Consider the following 25,027-nt stretch of genomic DNA (forward strand, 5'->3'; position numbering starts at 1 on the left):
TCCCTGAAGATTCTATATGCAGACTCTAGATTGTACTCAATTCTCTTTGAGTTTAGCGTTTGTTGTTTTTTTGTTTCTGAATATTTTATGGTTGTTTCCAGTAAGGCTACAAAAAGGGTAGAAAAGTAATGATGTATCCCTGGTTAGCTCCTGAGATGAACCAAAGCCTCATGCAGTTTCTTTATGTGTTAGTTTCCTTTGAAGAAAGCTATTTGTTATTGTTTATGCTTTTTTGGTTATTAAAAGTATAATTATATGTTCCGTTAGCATAGTGTACATGGATACTTCTGGAATTTTTGAGCCTTATGATCATCAGGTACCTAAATACTAAATATTCTTTGCTAAATACTTGGAAATGCAAAAGAATTTTAAAGGAACTCAGAGGCAGTATTCATTGAACAGGTCTTAGGCCTTTTATACAACATATACTTCTCCTAAATCTAAAAGGTTGGTACTGTCAAACCTTTATAATACCTAACATATCAGGCTTTGACACATAATATTAATATGCCCAAGATCACCCTGCCAGTAAAGTGTAATTAACCTAATTGTAAGTATTTTATCTTTAAATTCAGGCCAACTTAAACAATATAACATTTAAGTAGTAAAAATGTACTATTTTTAAATCCCAGAAATTTTCCCTGAGTCAAGTGGGACTAGCTACTTATTTCTTTTGATATATCTAGGGATTCTGGGTCTGAAAGGCAGGAAGACCGATTTTTCATGTGCTGGTCTACCCTGCAAATACCCATCCTCGTTGGGGTTGGGCCAGGTCGAACTGAAGGCAGGAATATAATCCTAGTCTCTCTCAACCCAAGCCATGCACTGCCATCTTCCAAGGAGCCTGTTAGCCGGAAGTGGAATCGGGAGAAGAGCCAAGACCCGGACCCACGCACCAGGTATCAGATGTGGGCATGCCAGAACAGCAGCTCAACTCATAGACCAAACATGCACTCCTGAAGGTCTAGCTATCATTACAAATAATTCTGTACCTTTTTAGTCTTTCAGAAAGGCATCATAGCATAACATACCAGACTTTCAACTCCAAAGCCAAATTGTGTCTGAATCCTGGCTTTGCCCCTTATGAGCTGTGTGAAGTTACTTCTGTGCCTTAGTTTCCGATCTACCTCACAGGGTGGTTGAAATTAGTGGAATTAATAGAGTGTGTGAAAACTTAAAGCATTGTTGTAATAAGTACCATACATGAGGGTGCTTCAAAAAGTTCATGAAAAAAATAGTATGAGAAAAATGTTTAAATCCATGCACAGTTTTTCATAAGTGTCTTCTGTGAGCCTAAAGAAGACTGCACATTTGCATGGACTTCAAATTTTTTCACTTTAAAATTTTTTTCATTTGAAGTACCCTCCTAAGCATTAGCTGTACCCTATCCCTGTGCTTTTACCTCTCTGATCATAAGACTGCTGAGCAGTCTGAACTAGGTTGTCAGCCCTTCCTGAGATTTATTTAACCAATATTGATACCAAGCTCACACAAGACTATGAAAACAGTGTGATTTATTAAATACTAGTCATATTTACAGAATGTTTACAGTCAATTTCTGAGTACCTACCACAGATCAGAACATATATTACTTAATCGTAAGCATCAGTGAATATATACAAGTAGTTTACATATACGCCAGTTCTTGAGTCTTGCTACCCTAATTTGTCATGTGGGTGCACAGTTTAATTTGAAAATTATTTTTACACTTAGAGTATGTCCAATTTTATTTCCTTAACCAAGCACACTAAAAGTCCTCATCATAAAATAGAAAAATAACCAATTAAGCTAAATGACTCAGAACACATGTATACTTTAGCCATTTAATTTCTTAGGTATTTTCTTTTACATCTTAAGTGGTAAAATCACAATACAATAATTAATCACAACAGGATTCTTAACAGATATAGCACCTTTTGAGATAAATTTGATCTTGAAATTAATCCAAATTTACTTCAGTTTGAATGCAGTATTCTTACGACCCAAGGTGCTGTCTGTGTAGGTACATGTCCTTGTGTGCTTCAGCAGGGACACTGTGCTTTTGCTTCATGCCAGTCCAGTTGGCTTACAAGTGGCATTCAGAATTTTTTCTTACTAAGAATAATTTCATTCTCTATGAGCTTTGTGAAAGGTGTTAAGAGTCCTTAAGTGTAATGGGCATTAACGTGTGTCTTTGCAGTTTTGTTTCATGTACTTTGAAGTTGTTAGGTCTTGGTCAGGTGGGCCTTTTATCATTAGGAAATTGTGATACACAGCAACATCACCTTTTCTTTAGTGTTTATAGGGGGTATCATTTTTCATCCTTTATAAATTGTGCGTATCTCTAGAATTGAGTTTTACAGAAAGCATATAATTGCATTGCCTTTAATGTAATTATTGTCATGTTTGGGTTTAACTGTGCCATCTTATTTGCTTTCTTCATTTCCCCTTTAATGCCTTCTGTTAGGTTTTCCACTTAATACAGTCACAATTGATGATTTTTTTTCCTGGTTGCTCTAGGACCAAGTGTCTTTATTCTTAAATATCCGCAAGTGAGCATTTTCTTCTTTTAACTATTATTCTCTCACCTGTGGCCAGCTTCTCATATAAATGTTGCAAATGCTCTCGCTTCGGAAGTTCAGCTTCTGGAGTTGAGGGGATTTCAAAGTCAGAAGAGCTCTGTGAATCTGTGTTCGTGCTAAGATTTAATAACCTTGCTTCCTCAGGCGTGTGTTTTCCATCACTTACAGTGCCAGGTTCTCCAATCCTAGGAACTACAGTTACACCTTGATCTCTGGTTTTCAAATCAGAGTAGGTGTCCTTTGGGCAAAGTGCACTTTGTTCCAGCTGAGAGGCAGGAATATTCTCTGTGATTTTTAGTCTGCAGCCACCTTGGTTCAAAGAAGTACTGTCTCCATTGTTTCTTTCTTGGGAAGATAATAAAACAGTGTCAGATTGGCTGTCCCAGCCTTGACTTCCTTGTTCTGTGATGTGTGTTGACTGAGAAGAGTTCTGTGAGGAGATATGGGTTGAATCTCCGTCGGAGTCACTGAAAAGCTTTGGTGACTGAGATCCCCCTCCTTCTGTGGAGGAAGGGACTGGCTCCGGACCCTCGTCCAGGATTTCATCACTCCTTTTAAAGAATACTTCCCACTGTGGCACATCCTCTTCTTCCTTTCGCTGGTGAAGTGTTACTGAGTCCAGTTCTCCTTGCAGTGGAGCTGGGATTTCTAATTCTTCTTCACTTTCACTGTTGGATTCTTCACAGTCTACAAAGTTTTCCCAAAGCGAGCTTTGCATGCCCCCCTCTTGGCAGTTGCCTGTGTGTTCTCTCAGTTTTTCACACTGGTTTTCTAATACTGCAGTCCTTGACAGTGCTTCAAAGTGAAGAGTTTGCTGATACGGAATCTTGGGCCTCAAAGGCACTGGGAGAGGATCATCAAAGAGATCACCATCTTCCTCCTCTGTCAGACAAATAGGACAAATCAGCTTACACTCCCAGTGAAAATTTATAGTATTTATATGCATTTTGAAGTGTTTAACTTTTGCAATCTTTGCATCTCTCTTCAGAGAAAAAAGGCTCCTTCTTATGAAATTGTGAACAGTGTAATTATTATACATAGAAGTCATTGGTTCTTAAACCTGGCCTACTGAATCCCTGAAGAAGGGAGGATCAAATAATTTTATTCTGTTCATCACTTGCAAACCCTCTGTGCCCAGCCAACAGATAGTATCCTGGCTACTTTAATTAAAAGCAGTGTTTTCCTTGTGCCTTTCCTTCTGTGATTGAACACTGAATACTTTTTTTATCACTCACAGCCTTATGCACAAAGAGAAACCAGGGTTCATGAAAATATGGAATTTTGTTTTGGTGTAGAAAAATTTGAAATTTTAGAAAGGTCATGGAAAATATGTATTATGAAAGCATTATCATGGATTTCAATTATTTGCACCAAAACTTGTCCAAGCCCTTTTCTAGTAGTTTCAATTTTAAGTCAGCTTTAACCAAAATACTGAATAAACCATATTAAATTTCAAGAACTGAAAGTTAAGCATATTTAAAATCAGTGAAATTAGTTAATTGCCATGTAATAAGTCCAGTCTATTTAAATTTTGAAACTTAAGGAAGCACAAAATTGGAGGTAATCAAGTATTTTCCTATCTTCTTATAACATTTAACCCAGGAAGGAAAGTAAATGCTCTAAATGCTATTTACTGTCCATTAGAACTTATGAGTTTGGTGCTAGTGACTTTCTTCCCAATAACAGATATGGCTAATCGATGTATTGTAAAGCTAGTAAAATAGTGGATCACAGAAACAGCCATCCTGTCCCCTCTGAGACAGGCCTAGAGAAAAGGGCGTGCTGCGCTCAGCCCAAAGGTCCAGCGGCCCGTTTTCACTCACCATTGATCCTATCCTTTAGTCCTAACATGTATGGTTGTTGTATTTGGAATAATATTGGTTGCCAGGAAATAGTCTTATGTTATCTCTACACTGGACAGTGTGTTAGAAGAGTGACTATCCTGATACAACTGGACAATCCTTCTGTCAAAACATTTTCACATTATCTCACCTAAATATACTAGACCAAGTTTCTACTACACTCCTCGAAGTTTAGTCTAATATTAATGTACTTTGTTACCATATAATGTTTTTGAAACTATGAAAAGATATACATGACTGAATCCTAAAACCCTTAAAACCTAATAAAAACAATTTCAATGAAAACAGGTATAAATGCTATAAATTCATGTATTTTCCATCACCATTCATTTTTATTGTCTATAAAAATTGTTATAATCATACTGAAAGATAATTTGGCAGAATGTATTAAGCACCTTAATTGCTACCCATCAATGGTGAAATAGATTTAAGTTCCTGTCATTCATATTTGTGAAACTGAAAACAAAATAACCCAAATGTGTGGCAAAGATTAGTTACACAATCATAACTAAAAGTATGCACCTGTTAAATTGTTTCTGAAAAATAACAATTTTCCAATAAAATGTTTGAAGAAAATATAAACACATAAAAGTGATCTAAGCTGCTTTCCGGCCTGTATGCATCTGTTCAGCCTTGGAGTGTAACACTGCTGAACTACTTCCACAACTCTGAGCACCCTGCTCGGGCCCCGAGTGTCTTTCCTGTTCCCCACTGCCCTGGACTGCAGGCTACTTCTCCATAAGCCTGAGGCTAATAAAACAGAACTTTAATTCTTACATTTTAAGACCTTTAATTCTTACATTTTAAAAAAAAATTTTTTAAAAGCATAAAACCAAATTTGCACATTAAAAGATGTATTACATGATAGATTTTAAAGATGGTCATTAAAACATGTATTACATGAAAAATTTAACCTTTGAACTCAACGGAACTATATTCTAGAAGTTTTAATTACTTATTTCAAATGTGGTTTTCAGGCACCAGTAAAAATAGGTTTGCTGTATTAGTCCTGGAATAGACATCTGAATGCTTTTAAGTTAGATGGATTACATGAGTGGAAATGCAGAAGATGCAAGGGACACACCTAGATTAGAATCCTAACCCCATTCTTGCTTCCTCTTTACTTTGGGGTGTTTATTTAATTTTCTAAGCTGAAGAGTCCTCATTAGTAAAATTGGAAGGATAACCCCTTATGAGTCTATTTAGTTTTATATAGTCATATATAGGGAACTATCATGACACCTGCCAAACTGTTGATGTCCAATAAATTGCATCACTGTTACCTAGTTTGTCTGGGTCATATGTTCATCACTGGGGAAAGTAACTGGCCCTCTACCAAAGGAATGGCAGTCCAGAAAGGTAAGCATCAATCTGACTGCTAGGAAGCCACACAGAAAGCCACAATGTCACCCAGAATCTCAAGTTCTGCTTTCTACTTTAGAGCCTACTTCTTTCCTTCACTGAAAAATAAAATGTAGGAAAGGGGCCTGGTTTATGTCCTCGCTGCTCCACTTCCCATTCAGCTCCCTGCTGCTTGTGGCCTGAGAAAGCAGTCATGGACAGTCCAAAAGTCCAAAGCCCCTTGGGACCCTGCACCCGCATGGGAGACCTGGAAGAGGCTCCTGGCTCCTGGCTTCAGATCGGTGCAGCTCCGGCCATTGTGGCCACTTGGGGAGTGAATTAGTAGATAGAAGATCTTCCTCTCTGTCTTCCTCCTCTCTGTATATCTGACTTTCCAATAAAAATAAATAAATCTTTTAAAAAATATAGGAAAGTATAGAGAAAAATCCATTTGTGTACACAAACACAAACATGATAAGAAGTAAGTCTCCTCAGCATCTAACAGGAATGTTCAAGGAGAACAGCACAGCCTCTCCTTAGTGGTCTATACAGGTCACAGGGCATGCTTCCAGAAGGCTAAGAACACTACACAATATGTGTGGGTTTTCCTGACACTTGTTTTAAACCTGTTAAGAAATCGAACCTCTGACTTTACAGGCTGAATGAGGCAAAATTCCCACAGAGACCAAGTGGGGCCCCTGAGGTGGAAAATCCTATCTGCTCTGCACGGAGTCACTTTCTCCAGATCGGGGCACCCTGACAAAGCAGTCTTTGCAGGAAGCCCAACCTTCTGACTCCAAGACCGTTCTTCCTACCTGAGTCAAGGTGGACTGGTCTAGCTCTCTTCCTCTTCAGTTGCCCAAGTGGTTTGTACTCTGGTTCAGTACTTTGGAAAGATCGGCATAAGGGCTTCAAGCTGAAAAGAATCAGAGTAAATGATTTTTCTTCTGTTGAGAAATGTTGCTGGAGGACAAACATCTTCCCTCAGTTATCCTGATTTCTTCAATTTTTACTCATGTTCAAACAACTGAAATCCTGTTTCTGATGCCCAGGTTCATTGTCATTGCTCTAAGTAGAGACATTACCATGTGTGACGAATTACCATGGGAACGGGACACTCCCTAGCCCTTACATCCTTGCCTCCTACAGTTATCCTCACCTCTGCTCCCCACCTGTCCTGCTTTCAGCGCACTGCCCAAAGTTCTGTCCAAAGCCTGGTCCACTGTTGATTGCCTCTGTCCCCACGGTTCCAGTTACCACATGCACTGCCCACTCCAAACCTGCATCTCTAACCAAGCCCTTGCTACAAAATTTCTAAATCCCACTTTCCAACAACATTTTCAGGCCTGTACATGCTTATCAATCTCTGGACACCCAGCTGAAGTCCCCCATGCACCAAGAATGCCTTGTGCATAGTTTGTCTCCATTTGTATCCACTGTTCCCCGTGAAACTCCAGAGTTCTCTGAAGACAGTGCATCCTAGTTAGCTTGGGTCCTACACAGAGGGCCTGACATAGAAGACCAGGTGGCACTCAAAAAATGTTTAACGAATGGATAACTGAAACTCCAAACAGAGATGAAAGAAAATGGTAGCGATTTAAAAAAAAAAATCTCTTGGGCTTCATTTATTCACTCAACAGATAAACCTTTAACTGACCACATACTTTTCATATATTATCTCTAAATCTCATAGAAACCCAACACATGGGCATGAATACTCCATTTTTCCTGATTGAAAATTTTTAGCTGAGAGGACATACTATCAGCAAATATTGGAACTAGGATTTAACTCAACACAAATTTGACAATACTACCTGTACATTCTGACAAACTGTAAGCTAATAGAAACACTGAAAAAGTAGAAATGAATAAAAGTTCAAAAATGTCACAACAGAGAATCTAGATTTTAAAATATTTAGAAAAAACTATCCCTTGTTTCCCATCTAAGAGCCACTGCGATGGTTTGAATATGATTTGTCCCACAAACTCATGTGGGACTTAAAACCCCAAAGGCAGAAATTAATGATGGGATTGTCTAATCTTGGACTTGAACCTGCAAAACTGTGAGCTAATCTCTTTACAAAGTTGGGTGCCTTGGGCATTCACTAGGTTTATGCAAAGCTGACAAGTACTGACAAGTCCAAGGAAGTCACAAACAGCAACTACTCACATTTCTGTAACTTTATCCATTGTTGTACCTAATGGAACAACATTTGGATATGCATTCACAGGACAAATGTAGCTCAAGAAATCTTTAATCTAGAAGAAAAACAAAATGGATCAATTACCTGGACAGTGAAAAACTGGAGTATTAGAGGACATTAAGGAAGGCCAGGAAAAGAGAAGCAGAAATCTCGTATTGCCTTGATTCTTGATGCCGACCGAATGTGAGGACCACCTGGGAGGCTTCCTAGGCAAAAGAAATACCCAACGACTGGGGGAGGTGTTCAGCATCCCACACCAGAGTACCTATGCTTGATTCCCAGTTCTGACCTAGAGTCTAAACAATGCTGACCCCGGGAGGCAGTAGGCAACAGCTGAAATAACTGGATCCCGTTGCCCATGTGAGCCACCACAGCCCTGACCCAGCCCTGGCCACTATGGGTATTTAGGGAGTGAGCGAGTAGATGAAACCACTCTCTCGCACTTGTACTCTCTATATTTTAAATAAATAAATTTAAGTTTTATAAACACATCCAATGCTAGATCTCAAAAACAAAGATCTTTTCAATATTGAGCTATAGGTGGTCTTGAGAAGCACTACATTTAAATGTTCCTTTGGTGATTGTGTTCTGCAGTAAAAGCTGATAACCACTGAATAATGGTCATCATAGATTCTGTATATAATGTCACATTAATCCAAGAAAATCATCACCCAATACTGCATTTCAAGTGAGAGGCAAGTTGAGTGATAAATACAATACAAAGGGTCTTCAGAAAGTTCATGGGAAATGCATACTATAGAAAAACTATACCTAAGCTAAGCTATTCAAGTTTTTTAAACCAAAATATCTTTTCATTCTATTTTTCCACATGTTTGTTGATAGCACCTTTGTATTCATTTGAAAAGCAGATTTTATGAGAAACAGAGAGAGGGGTCTTCCTCCTACTGGTTCATTCCCCAAATGGCTGCAATGGCCAGCACAGGGCTGAGCTGAGAGCTTCTTCCAGGTCACCATGTGGGTGCAGGAGCCCAAACACTTGATCCATCTTCCACTGCTTTCCCATGCCATAGGAACGGAGCTGGACAGGAAGTGGGGCAGCCAGAACATGAACCACTGATCACATGGAATGCCGGCAGTTTAGGTGGAGGATTAATGTGATATACCACTGCGCCAGCCCCGTGAAGCACCTTTTTATGCATGAGAAAACAAGGTCTCAGAATTACATTGTCTGTCCTCCTGAAAATAATCATTGGTAACAGCAAGGAAATGACATCTTTAAGGTTACTTGATTTGTTCTAATGATCTGTCAATAATAATAATAATAATAATAATAATAATAAATCCTGTTAAGCGAAATACTGTGAACTGTTAGAATCTAGACGAGGACCTCCAATCCTCCCACCCACTGCATCTTGGTTTTGGAGTCACCCACACAGTCAAGTGCTGGATGCAATGCTTTACTTACAGAGACCACACTGAGCAAGCTTGGATGATGCACTGCCAGTGGCCAGCAGTTTGTCTTGGTAGCAACACAAGGTATGCCTCCACAGCTGTGCTTACAAAAAGGACTTTGGCCTTTCCCACTCCCCTGTGCTTTCTGACATACTGAACACTGAAGTGTGCCTAAAAGCCATCAAAGCACAAGCTTAAGTAGAAAAAGATATTCATCAATGCGTACTGACTAAGATTGAACTTATCACTAACACTGTAACTCATGCATGAATAAAGCTTATGTACCCTTTTCTCCATAGGGTACAACATCGCCCTCTTGCACTATCACTAGACAAGGGCAGGCATTTGGGAATCAGACACAGTCACTTAAGAGTGTTTTACCCTACTCTTTTCTAGCCAGAGCTGTTACACCGAAGTGAGCTAACAGACCAGCTCAGAGAAGCGGTTCAGGCACACGCTGTCGGCTCACATCCCCTCTTCCTGTGTACCAAGTACAACGAACTGACCTTCACAGTGTTAGCTGTGCTTGTGTCGGGCAGGCCTTTTAAGTCATCTAGGGATACTTGTTTGATGCCTGTACCCTATATCTGAGGGCCTCAGTCCAAGTATGTGTGTGCATCCTTGAAGGCAGCAAGGGATGGCTCAAGGACGTGGGTCACTGCCATGCACAAGTGAAACCCAGATTGAGTTCTGGACTCCTGGCGTTGGCCTGGCCTGGCTCCAGCTGCTGCAGGCATCCAGAGAGGGAGCCAGCAGAATGAAGTGTGTGCTTCGGTTGTCACTCTATATGCCTTTCAAACCAAAAAACACTAAACAGGACTTCAGCACTGTGCCTGGGCATCATTTTAAACAGTGTAATCATATACAAAAAAGAAAACATCACTCAACAGACGTCAGAGTGACATTTGTTTACAGTGGGAGAGCTGAGACAGAACAAGTACATTATTGCTTTGTTCCACTCAGCTGAGCACACATCATGCCAGGTGACTCAAATTTTCCACAAAACAAAAAAACTGCAAAGTATAGATTTGGAAATTATAGTTTAATTTTACAGAGTAGGAAGCTTAAGCAAATAGGCAAACATGGAAATATTGAATCCACAAATAATCAAGACTGACTCATTTTAGAAACAATGGAAAGAAAATGAGACTTAAATAGAAAAACATATGCCCCGGAAGTCAAACAGAATACCTAGAAGCATGAAGGTGCACAATGATCAGCAATCAGATTGTGCTAACAGGAGATCCTCTTACCTCACTATAGGAGGAGTGAAAAGAAAAACAAGCTCTGTAGGAACTCTCACCCGTCCTGAAGGGAAATAAAAACATTCAAAATTTGCTTAGGAAAACTGAGTTCAAAATGCTGACCCCTTGGGCCCGGTGGCGTGGCTTAACGGCTAAAGTCCTCGCCTTGAACGCACCAGGATCCCATATGGGCGCCGGTTCTATCCCAGCAGCTCCACTTCCCATCCAGCTCCCTGATTGTGGCCTGGGAAAGCAGTCGAGGATGACCCAGAGCTTTGGGACCCTGCACCCGTGTGGGATACCCGGAAGAAGTTCCTGGCTCCTGGCTTCGGATCAGCATAGCATCAGCCATTGCGCTCACTTGGGGAGTGAATCATCGGATGGAAGATCTTCCTCTCTGTCTCTCCTCCTCTCTGTATATCTGATTTTCCAATAAATAAATAAATAAATCTTTTAAAAAAAATTGCTGACCCCTCCCATTTAAGCTAATCCAGAATTAAGTCATCCTATTATCAGGAATTCTTGGAGTGGAAGTAAACATTTCCCGGAAGTGGTAATTTGTCACAGACATTCTGAAGAAAGATCAGGCCTCAGTGTCATGAGCATCATGGTAACAGTCTGCTCTGCAAAGGGCTTCCATTCTGCATAACATTAACTTGCAACTCAGACAGGAGCATTGCAGTCATCTTGTCTATCCAGGAGGTTGGCACTCAGGAGAGACTGGCTAACAATAATTTAGTTTTAAATATTGAAACACCATCAGCTCAGTGTAAACAAGGTTTAAGTCTAACAAATATTGCATGTACACAATATGTACTTCTTGTTGGGCTTAGGTTAGCCTGTATTACACTAAATTAAGTCAATCTGTGCTAAAATAAGGTTTCTCCCAGAAAATCTATGACACTGCTTTCTTACCTTACAATGACATTTGTTTTTCTGGTTCTTTCTCCAAACCACATGGTAGATGGCTTAATGCTGATTGTGTGAATGGGAATTCTATTTCTGGAAGTAATTCCACATGGTAATTTATTCCAATGAAAATAGTCCTCTGCCTACAAAAGACAAATAATAAAATAACTTTACATTTTTAAACAGATATGTCTGCGAGGTCTGAAAAACTAATGTAGGTAATTTTTCAGACATAAAAAAGCAAAAGTAGCCCTGGGTATTTAGCCTAGTGATTAAGATGCTGAATAAAATGCCTGCATCCTGTATCACAATAGCTGAGTCTGAAACCGAGTTGACTCTACCTTCCTACTTATGCAGAGGGTAGGAGGCAGTGGTGACTGAGGTTCAAGTAACAGTATACATACAAATATATCTCAATGAAATCTTAAAATCCCTAATGTTGCTTAAAGATGTGTTACAGAATAACACAAATCCAAAGGCAAATATGAGGAATATCTCAATCACCTAAAAAGAAACCTAAATCAAACAATAAGAAACCCAATTCACAACCTGTCAATGGTAACTCTGAATGTAAATGACTTAAACTTGTCAATTAAAAGATATAGATTAGTGGAATAGATCAAAACACTGGATGTGGGCCCAGTGTGGTAGCCTAATGGCCAAAGTTCTCGCCTTGCACATGCCAGGACTCCATATGAGCATTGGTTCATATCCTGGCTGCTCTACTTCTGATCCAGCTCCCTGTTTGTGGCCTGAAAAAGCAGTAGTGGATGGCCCAAAGCCTTGGGACTCTGCACCAGTGTGGGAAACCTGGAAAAAGCTCTTGGCTCCAGGCTTTGGAGGAGATCAGTTCTGGCCATTGCAGCCACCTGGGGAGTGAAGCAGTGGATGGAAGGTCTTTCTTCATGTGTCTCCATCTCTGTAAAGCTGACTTTCCAATAAAAACAGAAAAAAAAATATTTAAAAATGGATCCATCTATCTTGTACAGGAGACACATCTCACCAACAAAGATATGCCAAGACTGAAAGTGAAAGGATAGAAAAGGATACTTCAGGCCAACAGAAAAAATGAGCTGGTGTACTCATTCTAATATTAGATAATATAGACTTCAACATAAAAAGAGTTAGAGGAGATGGAGAAGGACATCAAATAATGATCAATTGATCCATTCAGTAAGATAAAATCACCTATACACACCAAATGCCAGGACACCTAGTCTTGTGAAATAAATATTAATGGATTTAAGGGGAAAAACATATTCCAATACAATGATAGTGGGGAAATCTAACACCCCACTAATCTCAACGGATATGCTGATGAGACAGAAACTCAGCAAGGACACAACAGAGCTCATCCAGACAATAGAGTAAATGTGCTTAATTGATATCTACAGAACCTTTCATCCTACAAACACAGGATACACTATTTTTTCATCAATATCTAGAACCTTCTCCCGGACTGATCAGATTATAGGCCACAAACAAGCCTTGGCTAATTTTTTAAATCAAAATCATACCACACATCTTCTCAGACGATCATGCAGTGAAACTGGACACCAACAAGTCAAAATATCCCAGAAGATGTGCAAATATTTGGAAATTGAACACATGTTGCTAAATGAACAATGGATCATAGAAGAAATCAAAGAGGAAATTTAAAAATTGTTTGAAATGAATGAAAACATCAACACAGCATATCAAAACTTGTAGGACACAATCAAGGCAGTGCTAAGAAGAAAAATCATTGCAGTAAGTGTCTATGTCAGAAAACTAGAAAGGCAGCAGGTTAATGAGCTAGCCGTACATCTGAAGGAGCTAGAAGAAAAACACACACAGAAAAATAATCCCAAAAACTAGCAGAAAAAAAGAAATGATCAAAATAAGGGAGGAAATAAACCAAATAGGGATCAAAAGATCAATACATAAGATCAATGATTCAAAGAGCTGGTTCTTTGAGAAAATCAACAAAATAGATAGCCAACTAGCCCAACTAAACAAAAAAGGAGGGGGAAGATATACATCAATAAATTACCAAAAAAAAAAAAAAGAAATATAATAACTATCTCAGACATACATAGAATAATCAAGAACTATTACAAGTAAGTATATACCAACAAAATAGAAGAAATGGATGGATTTCTGGACACACACAATTTACCAAAACTGAATCATAGGTAATTAAAAATCTAAAGAGCCCTATAATGAGGATGGAGATTTAATCAGCAATTAAATCTCCCCTAACAAAGAAAAGTTCAGGATTGGATGCCTTACTGTTGAATGCTACTAAACATTTCAAGAAGAACTTACTTCAATCCTCCACAAGTTATTTAAAACAACGGAAAGGGAGGCAGTCCTTCCAAACTCTTCTATAAAGTCAACATCACCTTAACACCAAAGAGAACTACAGACTGATAACCTTGATAAACAAAAATGCAAAAATCCTCAACAAAATACAAGCCAACAGAATCCAACAATACATCAGACAGATTATTCACATGGACCAGATGGGATTTATCTCCGGTATGCAGGGATGATTTAATGTAGGCAAATCAATAAATATTATACACCACATTAACAAAATGAATAAAAATCATATCATCTCGATTGATGCAGAGAAGATATTTAATAAAATCCAATACCACTTTATGCTAAAAACCCTAAGCAAGATAAGAAGAGTAGGAACATTCTGCAACACAGTCAAAGCAACCTATGAGAAAACCATATCACGGAAAATAAAAATCCCAAGGTAAACACAACTTGATTATATAAGCAACCATGTCTCCAACCTTGGAAAATAAAGGCTATCGGGGCCAGGACTGTGGTACAGCAAGTTAAGCTGCCTCCCACAGTGCTGGTATTCTATGAGAGTATCAGGCTGAACCATCATAGCTTTTCTTCTGATCCATTTCCATACAAATGTGACTGGCAAAAGAGAAGATGGCCCAAGTACTCCACATGGGGGACCCACATAAAGCTCTTGGCTCTGTACTTTGGCCTGGCCCCATCCTGGCTACTGCACTCACGTGAGACGTGAAATAGCCCTCTGTCTCTCCTCCTCTCTAACTCTGCCTTGCAGATAACTACAGAAATATTTAAAAAACAAAAACAAAAAACACACAGAAGAAAGGTCATGGATGTTTGCTAAAATACATTCATATGTATATACATATATATTTCTTTGATGACTGCTAAGCTATGTGTTTATGCATTTATTTCATCCTTTTGTGTACATTCATATACATGCATAAACACACATACCGACAGTCCTTGACCTATGATCTTTCAACTTAATGACAGTGTAAACATGATATGTATTCAGTAGAGGTAATACCTTGAATTTTTATTTTTTTCCCCTGGGCTAGCAAGCTAGCAATATGTAACACAGTTCTTTCATGATACTGTGTGGTGGGGAACAAGCCACAGTTCAACTGTGATTTATTTTCCAAAGTTATCAAAGACAATTGCAACATTCATTTGAAACTGGACCATCAATACCTGTAACTATTCCAAAGTTTAAAGGCAAGTTATATCTATCTTAAATGAGAAGAAAAGTATATCAATATGCAAATATTGTAAGTTTCAAAAGTAAGTAGCACCAGATTGTACATTTCCTTAAATTATAAGCTACAATTTTATACTCAAATGTGTATGAACAGATTTCATTAAACTATAAGGATCCATATCTATTTACTTATTTGAGAGATAGACAGCAAAAGACAGAGAATCTTCTGCACTCTGGTTCACTCCCTAAAAGGCCACAACACGTAAGACTGGGCCAGATGAAGCCAAGAGCCTCAGATTCCATCCAGGTCTCCCAAGGGGTGGCAAGAACCCAAGTATGTGAGCCATCTTGTGTTGCTTTCTTAGATATGTTAATAGGGAGCTGGATCAGAAAAAGGGAAGCCAGGATTGGAACAGGTACTCTCCTGTGGGATGCCAGTGTGGCAAGCAGTGGCCTAACCTACCATAGCACAATGCCACCCCCCAGTTTTTACTTTACCAAGGTGAGGAGCCTCCAAGTGGAAGGTCTGAAGTTCCTTCTCATTGTCAAACTGTGCTATTTCAGAATAATCATTGAAACGTGGTACCTTTGGATGCCGACACGCATGGATCTGGGTGTTGCGGTCTGTCGTGAGATGGTGAAGAATGTCCGGCATGTTTCTAAACATATCCAGCTTATCCACGTGAATCTAGGAAAGCAGCAGAAGCATTGTCTATCCTACAAATAAACTGTTCAAGGGTAATTATTCAGACAAAACATACTTTCCCTTCTTTTTGCAACCTCGGTTTTGGAGACTCCCATGCACATACGTATTTTGCCAGGATGTTAGTGGGCAAGGGGTTAAACAGATGGGGTTACTGTCTATTGCTAATGGTACTAAACTATACTCAGCTGATATGTCCTTCAGGAGTCATTCAGTGACCCAGTTTCCTAGTGTATGCCCATGGTGTGTCAGTTTTTAACTCTAAATATTGGGCATTTATCAGTGAACAAAAAAGAAAAAATAACCAAGAATTGCCTCTCCTTAATACACATGGCATGTCACAGAAGATCAGACAGAGGGAAAGAGAGCTGGCCAGGAAGCAGGAGACAAGATCACTCCCCTACCACGTGCCATTTCATTGGGCATGGAGGCCAGATGCAGAAAACCCAACAATTAAATCTTGGTCACCCTCTGAATTTTAAAGGTAATGATTTTAAAGCATTAAAACCAATGTATCACTTATTTAAAGCTTATCTTAAAGGTACTTCAAATTAAATGAAAAGAACTAAATAACAGGATTATAGAATGGTAAATGAAGGATTTTTGAAATTTCAAATGCACATGTCTCATCTGATGCCTGAATAACAGATTAGAAAAAAAATCAAACTGCTGTGTGATTGATATCATATACAAAAATATCACAAACATAATTGTTTTACATTTTATTTACTACCTATTTACTAATGACCAATAAGAAGTAGCAGTGATTTGGTTTTCTGGGTTCTCAAAAGAGGAAAACAGGGGAAGGGTAACTTCTGTGATGTATAAGGAGAGCTACATAAAGTGTCACCCTGAAATCAGGGTGTGGCATAGCAGTTAAGCTGCCCCCTGCAATGCTGGCCTCATATGAGTCCCACTTGCTCCCTGCTGATGCACCCTGGAAGGCAGTAGAAAATGGTCCAAATGTCTGGATCCCTACACCCTCGTGGGAAAGCCAGATAGGATTCCTGGCTCCCGGCTTTGGCCTAACCCAGCTCTGACTATTGTGGCCATTTGGGAAGTAAGCTGGTGGACAGAAGCCCTGTGTGTCCCCGTACTTTTCTCTGTCTTTGTTAACTCTGGCTTTAAAATAAAAATAATGTATTTATTTTTATTGAAAAGGCATAACAGAGAAGGCGATACAGAGAGAAAGATCTTCCCTCACCTGGTTCACTCCTCAAAAGGCCAAAAAAATTATAGAAATGACATCTGCAGTGCCCAGCTGAAGCAAAGAAAGCCAGGGTCCTAACTGTGGCAGCAAACTCCCTCAGGCTGTTTTTTTAAGACTTTTATTTTATTGGAAAGTTAGATATACAGAGAAGAGGAAGGAGAGAAAGATCTTCTGTCCACTGATTCACTCCCCAGGTGGCTGCAATGGCTGAAGTTGAGCTGATCCAAAGCCAGGAGCTTCTTCTGGGTCCTCCACATGGGTACAGGATCCCAAGGCTTTGGGCCATCCTCTACTGCTTTCTCAGGCCACAAATAGGGAGCTGGATGGGAAGTAGAACAGCTGAGACATGAACCAGCATCCATATGGGATCCCGGCACATACAAGGTGAGGACTTTAGCCACTAGGCCACCATGCCAGGCCCCATAAACAAACAAACCAAAAAAAAAAAAAACCTTACAAAATGTATAAGTCTCATCCTCATATAAAGGAAGATATCAGAAAAAATATTCAGAGATCATTGCTGAAGTCCCCTTCTCAAAAATGTCACCATTGAAGGGACCATAGTTCACAACAACGTATCACATACTGAATGAAGAACTGGACAAGAGTTGGTAAGCTCCAAACACAGAGCAGATAAGGAAAGAGGGGCTGGTTGCATGGTTTAATTAGTTGACATTGTTTAAATGTGTTGCAATATTGTTCTGTACTCTACAAAACTGTACAAACATCCCATGTCAACCAAAACAACTTACAAGATTTCCTATAACCCATTGTTCTTCCATTTTCGCTGCTGTGCAAAGGGACACAAATGAACTTAACAAGCTCCCAACTTCGGACCAGTCCGGCCAATGAATGAGCTGGAGGAGCAAGTGAAAACCCCATTCCAGTCTGATACTGATTACTGTGGCTCTAGATCCAAGACTGGCTCCAGGACAAGTTCTTCACAACCGGAGCTGAGCCAATCCGAAGCCAAGAGCCAAGAGCCAAGAGCTTCCTCCAGGTCTCCCATGCAGATGCAGGGTCCCAATGCTTTGGGCCGTCCTTGACTGCTTTCCCAGGCCACAGGCATGAAGCTGGACGGGAAGTGGAGCAGCCAGGATTAGAACTGGAGCCCACATGGGTGTGTACAAGGCAAGGACTTCAGCCACTAGGCTGCTACTCCATGGAATACTACTCAGCTATTAAAAAAAACAAAATGCAGTTCTTTGTGGCTAAATGGGCCCAACTGGAAACTATAATGCTAAGGGAAATGAGCGAATCCCAAAAGGTTAGATACCACATGTTTGCCTTGATTTAACCTGTAATTTTTGTTTGGTTGTTTGTTACTTTTTGAACCGGTCATTGATACTGTCTCAACCCAGGTGTTTTGAAGAATTGAACTTGCATTATTTCTAACATATTGTCTACTCAATACTATGTCAATTAATTCCATAACATTGTATATTGATGCTGATGTTTTGTTGGGGCTTTTAACTGACCGGAACTTTACTCTGTTAGCTCTACCTTCAGACCAGAGAAGGTCTCCCCAAGAAGCCATTGAACTTATCTGGACAATAAGATGCTGGACTTTATGCTAGGTATATGCTTGCAATGAAGGAATCTCAACTGAACTTGAACTGTGGTTATGCAGCAAGGTGGAGGAATCCACTATGGGGGGAGGGTTGTGGGAGGGGTCGGGGAAATCCCAGTGCCTATAAAACTGTTTCACATAATACAATGTTAATAACAATAAAAAAAAAAGAAAATTGAAAAAAAAAAGAGAAAGTGTATGGAAAATGGAATTTAAAACTTTTTGTACCAAAAAAAAAAAAAAATCTTGAAACCCAGGCATAGCTTTTTCATAATATGCATTTTCTATGAAATTTTTGATGATGTCTTAAATGTGTCTGATTCCCAAGGCAGATTTTTTTTTTCAAAATGATTAATACTCTGACTGCAAGCAATATATTCAGGTACCTCCTTGAATGAATTTACTTTTGGTGCTCATCAGAATCACTAAATTTATCTAAGGACTCGTAATTTAGGAACTAACACTCTGGTTATTTCCCTGAAGACAACTAAACAAAAACAAGGTACTATCTCAGAGGGGCAGCCAAACTGTCACAGCCCTGTTTTGACAACTCCTTCCCATCTGTTACTGTTCACAGTTACTTGCTGGTGGGTGAGGGACAGGAAGATGAAGTCAGGAGGGCATAAAAAATGTGTGAAACAGAAAGAACAATCACTGTACCTGGACTCCCAATTCTTCACTAAGGTTAGTGAACAAATATTCGTAGCCGTAGGCTGCTTTGCAGTTCAGCCACACAACGTGGTATGGACTCCGAGTGATCCAACTGCGAACCAGCTCTAAAATTCCATTTAAACATTCCTCCTAGAGGGCATTTTTAAAAGATCTTAGTTAATGCTTTAAAGAGGCCCACTCTTTGCCTTCCCAACATTCATGAGCATCCACACCAAGGGGAGCAACCATGATCTGATGTGTCATCCTACAAACTTCCAGAAAGAAACAGGTTCATACTCAGCTTATCACTCTCTGACTCCAGGCGGACTTACCCGACTTGGAATTTGATAAAATCTTGGATCACAGAAAGTAGTATCTAGGTACACAGTTTGGATGTCTTTTACTCTGAAACAGAAATTTAGTGTAACCCACCTAATATGACATGCATTACTTATAAAATTTAAATTTAAATTTAAATGCAGGGTATTCCATTCTATTTGAAATTAGTTAAATCTACTTCGCTGAAAAATCATTTCAGTATAATTAGATACAAATTTTGTTTCAACAATTATTGAATTTGACAAAATTATGTATCCCAATCACTGCTATGCTAATCAACATACACAACATGTTACATATCTCTTTTAAGGAGAAAAATTTACTCTACTCTTACAAATGATAGAGACAAATTAAATTTCTAATAGAAACAAAGGCTTGAGTTTAGCAGGATAAAAAGCAATTAAAAGAAAAGTTATTATTATTATTTTTCTTTCTTAAGAGGTAGAGACAAACAGCTCTCATCTGCTGCTGGCTCACTCCCCCAATGTCACAGTGACCAAGCCAGGCTGGACACTCAGTCCAGGTCTACCACATGGTTGGCAGGAACCTAATTAATTGTGTGCATGACCTCTGCCTTCTAGGACACACATTAACAGGAAGCTGAGGTCAGGAAACAGAACTGGGAATAAAACCCAGGTACTCCAATGTGGAATGTAGGCATGATAACCAGTACCTTAAACAAGTTAGAAATACTCCTAACACCAAAACTTTTAAAACAATGCATTAACTGTGTAAGGTCCAGTACCTGCCCCCAGAGTGCAGAAGTTCCATTCTGGCAGCTTCTCCTTTTGCCAATCTGAAGTCTCCTGTGTACAAGACAGTTCCATTATTGCCCTGAAATAAAAACCTGAAAAAAAAAAAAAAAGATTTCAATGACTTCCAAGTCTCAAAAGGCTGTATTTAGCAAATACAGGCTAAATCCAAGGCAAATGCTTCTAGCTAAAGGTCTACTTTAAAGACATACTGTCAATGGAATTTCAACAGCTCTAAATGTATACCCAACAATTGTTACCTCTTCCAGGCTAGAAAAACAGAGCAGAGATTCTGTGAATTTGTAATGCATGACTCCTGTACTGTTAGCACTGTTAATTATATTTTGAGATAATTTCTGTTTAGGAAGTAAAAAGTGACCAGAAACTGAAGTCATTGGAAAAGCAGTTATTGATGTCTTCTATTATAAGAAAAATCACACTTAGGATTCAATCTTCACTTTAGACCCCCAAGTCAATTAAGAAACAGAGAAAATGTCAAATAATGAAATCTCCCTATATGAATTATGTTTTAGTTCTTAATAATTTATATCCATAACCATATACATAGCTACATATAATAAAATGACAAAACAGACGAGCCCCTTACATAACTGATCCAGGGCAGTGAGCAGCTGGTAAGAGAGTCACAACAATCTCTTCCTTCTAAAAAGACAATAAAGAAAAAACCGAAACAGAAATTATCATTAGCATTAGCTACATAAAGACATCCTTAACAGAACAGACTCAACTACCTTTCAGGAATATGCCTTTTCCTCCCAATTTCCCCACTCCCCAAATCCTGGAAACAAGTGAAATCCTTGTCCACTCAACAAGTAAACACTCAGCAATTCTGCCTCTAGTTATGCACCAAAAGAACTGAAAACTTAAGCCCACATTAAAACTCACACATGAAGATTTCAAAGAGGTGATAATCCTGCTTCACATTAAATATCAACTAGATTTGCCATTAAGCAGGGGGAAAGAAAGAAGATTCATAGTCCTACTTATTATTAAGACATTCACAAAAATACCACTTTTACTAAAGTTAAGGATAAAAACTACATTTTATCAACCAAAATGGGATTTTCTGTGAATAAGAGAATGATATGGAAAAATAATTACAACATTCAGAAATTTAGTGCAAAAATATTACAGACTGTTTTATATCTCAAACATCATAATAAACTTAATAGCAATAACATCATATAGGAATGGTTAAGATCTGGAGTTCCCACCACCAGCAAATAATCCTGAAAAGAATTTGGACAAAAACCAAGCCTTTCAAAGAAAGACACCAATACATCTCTGATATGGATTGCATGGATGCTTGTCACTCAGAATCCATGGTTCCACCTTAGCTCCCAAGGAGATTTTATTAGGCTTTGGTTGTTGATCAGCTCTTAAAGGTGGAGCTCTCATGAATGGGACAAGGTTTGAAAGAGCTTGGTTGCCCTTTCAAGTCCTGTGAAGACACAGGGAAAGATGGTCTACAGATCCTCCTGCGGCACGAATGCTCTAGTGCCTTGATCTGGCTCAAAGCCTGGCTCATAGCCTCTAGAACTGCATGGCATCTGGATAAGACACCATCTGTTGTATTTTTGTGATAGAAGTCCAAGTGGACTAAGATATGTTAGTCTGCAAAGATCTTGGTTAGTTTTGCTAAAAACTCGCATAATAGTTAAAGGAGTATTCATAATCAAAGAGCAGGTGAACACTTGATACAGTAAGATGACACTCTGGACATTTGCATCCCATATCAGAGGGCCTAGATCCACATCTCAGCTCCACTCCTGATTCCAGTTTCCAGTTAATGGGAACCCTTAGGTAGGAGGTGATGGCTCAGATAGTTGGCTTCCCGTAACACACGTGGGAGACCCAGATTAAGTTCTTAGTTCCTGGCTTCAGCCTGGCTCAGCCTTAGCTGTTGGACAAGAGTAGATGGAAGCTGTCCATCTGTATTTCTTCCTCTTTCACATTCTTCTCTCTTTCGTTTCAAGTAAAACATGAAAATGACAAAAATTCTGGGGAAAAGAAACGAAATAATCATGTCAGCACTAAATTTTTAAAAACATCAATGTTTAATAGTTACCTCGCCTGATGCTTCATCAACTAATGATATTTGCGTAGGAGTTTCAACTTCAATTGATATCTATTAAAACAAGAAATCACATACATATCAGTTTTTCATTGTTTTATACACCTTTATCATCACCAACAGTCTTTCTCTTAAATATTTTGGCACTTCTGGAACAAACACCTTATTAGTGATGTGTATGTAATACTGTCAGTTTCTTAGGATTTCCACATGTTCACGTAAGAAATATCTCTTCTTCCATTTTGGCTATGATTATCTATTTTGTGGCAAGTTTGAGTAGCTTTTTATTGTTTTACACAATTAATTAGGTGGAGGATATTTTTCTTTTTACTGTTATTTATTTAAGAGACACATGGTCCACAATGGCTAGGGCTCAGCCCAGTAGGAGATGAGTGTCAGCCAGGAACTCAATCCAGGCCTCCATACTGCTGATAGGGATCCCATCACTTTGAGCCATCACATCACCAGCTACCACTGGAGCTCAAACCCCAGCACTCTTACAATGGGATGCAGGTATCCCAATGAGCAGCTTAACTGCTACACCAAACACCGACCAGATGTTATTTGTCTCTTGAATATTTGATGAAATACACCTACAAAAAACCTGTGCTTGCAGTTTTCTTTGGAGACTGAAAATTTGAAAAATTTCTGGGGCCAGTGCAGTGTCCTAACAGGCTAATGCTCAGCCCACGGTACTGGCAATCCCACATGGACACTAGTTAGAATATCAGCTGCAGCACTTCTGATTCAGCTTCCTGCTTATGGACCAAGAAAGCAGCAGAAGATGGCTCAAGTCCCTCGGCCATCTTGTGTGAGATGAGGAGGGGGCTCCTGGCTTCAGATCAGCTGACTTCTGGATGCTGCAGCTGTTTGGGGAGTGAATCGGTGGTTGGAAGGTCTTTCTCTTGCTCTCTGTCTCTCCTTCTACTGTGAGCCTGCCTTTCAAATAAGAACAAATCTTTTTTAAAAAATTTGATGTGGGCTGATACTGTGGCACAGTGTATTAAGATATCACAAGCAATTCTAGCATCCCATAAGAGCTCCCTACTAATGACCACTGACACCCATGTAGAAGACTCAGACGGAATTCCAGACTCCAGTGTTGTCTCAGCCATGACAACCATTTGAGCAACGAAATAGTGGATGGAAAAATCTTTGTCTCTCCCTGGCTCTGTGTAATGCTGCCTTTCAAAAAGCAAATCTTAACAAATTCTTTGGGGCCCAGCGTGACAGTTCAATGGCTATAATCTTGCCTTGCCAGAGCCAGGATTCCATATTGTTGTCAGTTTAGGCACTGGCTGTTCCACTTCCCATCAAGCACCCTGCTTATGGCCTCAGAAAGCAGTCGAGGATGGCCCAAAACCTTGGGACCCTGCACCCACGTGAAAGACCCAGAGGAAGTTTCTGGTGTCTAGCTTCGGATCAGCTGAGCTCTGATCATTGCGGTCACTTGGGGAGTGAACCAGTGGATGGAACATCCTTCTCTCTTTCTCCTTCTCTCTATAAATCTGACTTTCCAATAAAAATAAATCTTGACAAAAAAATCTTTGTGATATATTCAAATTTTCTTCTAGCTCAACTTTGTGTTTTTCTATTTTTCTATGTATATAACTGCTTTGTCTGAATTCTATAGCAGCCTATTCTTAGAAATTACTGATATTGTTTTATATTCTGTTTCATCTATTTTATACGCATTTAAAAAAATCATTCTTGGCAGAAATTCCTCTCTATGCCTTTCTATGACTAGCTTTTAGTCTTTCCCTTCTGTTGTAGTTAATCTCTACATCAAACTTCTTTCTTTCACACTTGCTAAGGTTTTATCTATTGCTCCTTTTCCATTTTCCTAAAGACTTGTTTATTTTTAGGTTTTGTTAGAAATCTATTCAATGGTATCAATTTCCCTGCTAGCATTAATTGAGCTGTGTTCCAGATATTTTGATAGATCAAGTCTCCGTTGTTCAACAGGTCAAAGTACTATATGTGTTGTCTTTATAATTTCCTGTTTTACTTGAAGACTTTCTTTTATGCATTTAACTTTCATGTGTTTGGGATGATCTTATCTTCCTTTTATTTCTGATCCCCAATATCATTACACTACCATCTGAGAACACAGCACCAAATTTTTTAAGATGTCTGGGCACAGCACAATGGCTCGGTGGCTAAATCCTCGCCTTGCAAACACTGGGATCCCTTATGGCCACAGTTTGTGTCTCAGCTGTTTCACTTCCTATCCAGCTCCCTGCTTGTGGCCTGGGAAAGCAGTGGCAGATGACCCAGAGCCTTGGGACCCTGCACTCACATGGAAGACCCAGAAGAAGCTCCGGCATCCTGGCTTCAGATTGATTCAGCTCCAGCCATTGTGGCCATTTGAGAAGTGACCCGGTGGATTGGAAGATCTTTCTCTATCTCCTCTTCTCTGTAAATCTGCCTTTCTAATAAAAATAAATAAATCTTTTATAAAAAAAAAAGATTAAAACTTTGTCCACTGACACAGCACATGGTCAATTTCTGCAAATGTTTCATGGATATTCCCAAATATTTTCTTTCTTGGGTTTACAGCTCTGCTTTTTAATTAATAGCTCATATTTATTATATCATTCAATTTACTACATTTAATTTCCACTGCCTAGTACTATATTGACTTATCTAAGAAGCAGCTAATTCCTTGAAG

At 39.2% G+C, this 25,027-nt stretch overlaps 1 protein-coding gene across 1 annotated transcript in view; it reads right to left on the minus strand.

Annotated features, from left to right (window-relative positions):
* Positions 1-2,487: 2,487 nt before the first annotated feature.
* Positions 2,488-25,027, minus strand: part of DCLRE1C (DNA cross-link repair 1C) — a 36,366-nt gene continuing 13,826 nt past the window's right edge. The window contains 12 exon segments of the mRNA XM_040967912.1: positions 2,488-2,552; positions 2,554-3,443; positions 6,580-6,680; positions 7,935-8,023; positions 10,635-10,689; positions 11,541-11,677; positions 15,623-15,724; positions 19,180-19,320; positions 19,503-19,575; positions 20,255-20,356; positions 20,869-20,924; positions 22,351-22,410. Of these exon segments, the coding sequence (XP_040823846.1) occupies positions 2,496-2,552; positions 2,554-3,443; positions 6,580-6,680; positions 7,935-8,023; positions 10,635-10,689; positions 11,541-11,677; positions 15,623-15,724; positions 19,180-19,320; positions 19,503-19,575; positions 20,255-20,356; positions 20,869-20,924; positions 22,351-22,410 (1,863 nt within the window). The 3' untranslated portion in view covers positions 2,488-2,495.

The sequence above is a fragment of the Ochotona curzoniae genome, unplaced genomic scaffold (assembly GCF_017591425.1).
Source record: "Ochotona curzoniae isolate NIBS_2020 unplaced genomic scaffold, NIBS_Ocur_1.0 scaffold_4683, whole genome shotgun sequence".
Taxonomy (NCBI): domain Eukaryota; kingdom Metazoa; phylum Chordata; class Mammalia; order Lagomorpha; family Ochotonidae; genus Ochotona; species Ochotona curzoniae.